Below are 3582 nucleotides of genomic sequence, written 5' to 3'. Positions count from 1 at the left end.
TATAGTGGTTTTTTTTAGGATTTTGATGAAAATAGGAGATTTTCCATACTTTTAAAAAATATCATATTTTTGCCTAAGAAATTAATGTTTACCGAACATTTTTTGAACTTTATTGAAATTTTAAAATATCAATAAATTGATAAATAATTTTAAAAATCATGACTAATGGGGTGTTTGAATAAATAGTTTTTAGCTTATTAGCTTATTGCTTATTTGCTTATTTGCTTACTGCGGTGGAAATAAACATTTTTTAAAAATATGTTTGGATTAGTTTATTGCAGTGGGAATAAACAATAAGCAATAAGCATTGTAAGTGTTTGACAAACAAAACAACTTATATGAGTAAAATGATCAATAAACAATAAGCAATAAATATTCCCCTTTGTTTATTAAAATCAGCTTATTTGATTTATTCCTACCGAAATAAACTGATTTTTAAAGACTTCTATCCGAACACTTACCTTATTAAAATCAGCTTATTTGATTTATTCCTACCAAAATAAGCTGCTTATTAAAATCAACTTATTTGATTTATTCCTACCAAAATAAGCTGATTTTTAAATACTTCTATCAAAACACCTAAATTTGTTTATTACTATGGAATTAAACATTAAACAACCTATTATTTTTTTTTTTTTTTTTTTTTTTTTTTTTTTTTTTTTTTTCCTATGCAAGCAACCGTGGAACCATTAACTCATTAACTCAACATAATGGGTTTTTCAAAACCCTACAAACAAATGCGGAACGACCTCAATTGTCCTAACTAGGAGAAGCTTTCAAAATTGGCCTGACCTAAACGTCGCCTCTTCTCTCTCGCCTCCACTCCTCCACCTCGCGCTCTCCAGCCATCGTCACCCTCCCACACCTCCAGCGCCACCGTCGCACATCAGATGTCGCCTTCAGGTACGTTCTTTCAGTTTTTCCTTTTTTCTCTTGTTTTTTTTGCTGAAATTGATGATGAAGTCGCAATGTTCTCCCCAACATACAATGAAATCGGTTATGAAGTTGATTATTTGCTGGTTTTTGCTAAATTATTTGATGGAATTATGCTCTGATGCTAGGGAATCTGTGATGCAAAGTTTCTGAAGTTTGAAGTTTGATTGATGAACTAGTGTATAGTTGATGACATCTGTGATGAAATTATTTGCACATTTTACCTATTAAGCGTTAACATATTAAACAACATATAGTTCATATCATGAACAAGTCCCAATTGCTCACATTACCTAACGGGTTCTAGCAGTTGCCTATTAAAAACTAACTAGGTATATTCAATGTGCAGGGTGAAGTAACAGGGAGTTCATGCAAGAGGAGGAACAAAAGACAAAGGAACACAGCTTCATTCACGAAGGTGTAAAATTCTGACAAGAAAATGAAAAAAGTTTCAAGGAACAAGAAAAAAAGAGAAGGAGAGCCATCGGAATTGGTTATTTCCACTAGTCATGTTAACGAGGGTAAAAACATTGCTGGAATGAGTGACAAAAAGAACAAATTGAAGAAAAAGAAAAGAAATAAAGAAAATAGTGAAGATAATGCCAACCAACAAAATGGTATGCACTCACAAGCTTTGACTAATTTAATAAGGTCCTGTTTCTTTTTTTCCCCATTAAGGCATTGTTTCATTTCATCATTTGTATGGCTACATTACATAATATAATGCCTTTAAATTTTGGCAGATAATCTGGAAGGTGCAAATTCTCCAAAGAAGATGAAAAAAGCTGCAAGAAACAAAAAGAGAAAAGGCATTGAGACAAGTGAAGTTGCTCCCCCTCCTACTCCAGATGATGATGTTAAAACCAGTCACAAGAAAAAGAAGAAATTGAAAAAACAGAAAAAGAAAGGAAAAGAAGATGGTGTCGTTGAGCATCTTTTGCACTCTAGTGAAGTTGGATCCAATTCTAACCAACAAATCGGTATGATATGAATTGTTTCTTTCATTTTCTAACTTGAATTATCTACTTAACGAATATGATCTTACATTACTTATATAGGTAACTCAAAGAGTATCTCTCAAATAAAACCCGATGACAATGAAGACGGAGTTTATGAAATTTCCTCAGGGGATGAGGATGAGACAACAGGAATGAAAAGTACGTATTTTCAACAATTATATTTATTATTATATATATACATTGATTCAAATCTCGAAGATGTTTAGAAGATCATCATCTGATGGTTATTGATAGGATGGATTGGTGAATACCATGGAGGTAGACCTGGAGCAGAGGTTTTGTTGCAAAGGATCAACGACTTCTTAGTTGACCACTGGGCACAGAAGGAAAAGGTACTTTTATTATGATTTGTGAGGGGTTTAGTTTATAATTTATAAAAAAATAAAAATAAATGCATTGCAGGAAAGAAAAGAAAGGGAGAGTGAAGCAGCAGAAGGTGGATGGACAGTTGTGACACATATGAAAGGAAGGAAAAAGACGACAGATGTGGAAAGTGGTACAACTGTTGGGTCTGTTGCTCAGGCTGCTGTCGTGGACAACATCTCCAAAAAGAAGAAGAAACAAAACCAAGACCAAGTTGGCCTCACTTTCTATCGTTTTCAGAGAAGAGAGGCACAAAGAAATGGTAAACCCAAAACTAAATAAAATACGATATGATATGCTAAAAATAAACTTGTGTGTGTGTGTGTGTGTGTGTTTCAGAGATCATGATGCTACAGAGCAAATTTGAGCAGGACAAGAAAAGGATACAACAATTGAGAGCTGAAAGGAAGTTCCGACCCTATTAGCACCTCACCTCAATTCACAAATTTTGAATTTCGTTTTTATCTGTAACATGAGAGCTGTTCAAGTCAAGGGGGTCAAAATTTTTGTTCGTTATTAAATTATTGACTGATCATAGAGATTTCACTAAACTTTTGTAAAATCTATTCTGTTTTGTATGGTTTGGTTTTGAATGATTCCATTATTGTCTAGTTTTTGGTTTTCATTTTTTGCTTGTACAAAAGTATTAGAGGTAATACTAAAATAGATCGCCATCAGTGAATTCATTAAAGAAAATATTTGTTGAATATATAAATAGTTTTAGAGTGTCTGTTTGAATTAAAAAAACCAACGTTTCTGATTTAGATGGTTTTGAATTAAGAAAAGCCCAGTTATGGGTGGTTTCCCACAGCTTTAACTTGAGGAATGTGAGCTTCTTAGGAACGTATGTTCATGTGAAAGGTTGAATCAAGTAAAGGGGGTCATGGTTGAAATGGGTAATCTTCATAAAGGGTGCATGATTATCTTGACATCAAGAAGTCTAGATGTATTTAATGATATCAACGCTCAAAAGGATCTTGATCCTATAGCTAGTAAGGTTGCCAAAAGATGCTAGGATTGTCTCTTGCAATTGTAACAGTTACCAAAAGATGCTTTAAGAAACATAAGAGAAAACATGCTTGGTGTGATGCAGTATGTCGGTTAAAGAGTAGTTCTATAACTAATGATGTTGAAGGAATGGTGCAAATATCTTTGCATCATTGGAGAAGAGCTTTAACTTTGTAAAAGTGAAGAATCAAAGTCTCGCTTCTTGATTTACAGGTTGTCCCAAGAAGACCTTGACATTTTAAATCGAGTATTTGGTGAG

At 33.3% G+C, this 3582-nt stretch overlaps 1 protein-coding gene across 1 annotated transcript; it reads left to right on the top strand.

Moving 5' to 3' along the window:
• Positions 1-765: 765 nt before the first annotated feature.
• LOC145012913 (ribosomal RNA-processing 7 protein) lies at positions 766-2926 on the top strand. The gene is made up of 7 exons (XM_078971710.1): positions 766-903; positions 1283-1550; positions 1677-1913; positions 1992-2090; positions 2187-2284; positions 2355-2577; positions 2655-2926. The coding sequence occupies exons 2-7, from the start codon at positions 1373-1375 to the stop codon at positions 2738-2740; spliced, it is 921 nt and encodes a 306-aa protein (XP_078827836.1). The 5' UTR covers positions 766-903; positions 1283-1372; the 3' UTR covers positions 2741-2926.
• Positions 2927-3582: the final 656 nt, after the last annotated feature.

The sequence above is a fragment of the Lactuca saligna genome, chromosome 8 (assembly GCF_052625555.1).
Source record: "Lactuca saligna cultivar CGN05327 chromosome 8, ASM5262555v1, whole genome shotgun sequence".
Taxonomy (NCBI): Eukaryota; Viridiplantae; Streptophyta; class Magnoliopsida; order Asterales; family Asteraceae; genus Lactuca; species Lactuca saligna.
Note: the sequence above shows the minus strand (reverse complement) of the source record. Positions and strands in the feature narration are given on the sequence as shown.

Bases quoted from the DNA above. Each gene is read 5' to 3' on its own strand.
- LOC145012913 (XM_078971710.1), top strand. From the start codon at position 1,373: ATGAAAAAAGTTTCAAGGAACAAGAAAAAAAGAGAAGGAGAGCCATCG. The intron at 1,551-1,676 runs GTATGCACTCAC...AAATTTTGGCAG, and splicing joins TAATGCCAACCAACAAAATG to ATAATCTGGAAGGTGCAAAT. The intron at 1,914-1,991 runs GTATGATATGAA...TTACTTATATAG, and splicing joins CAATTCTAACCAACAAATCG to GTAACTCAAAGAGTATCTCT.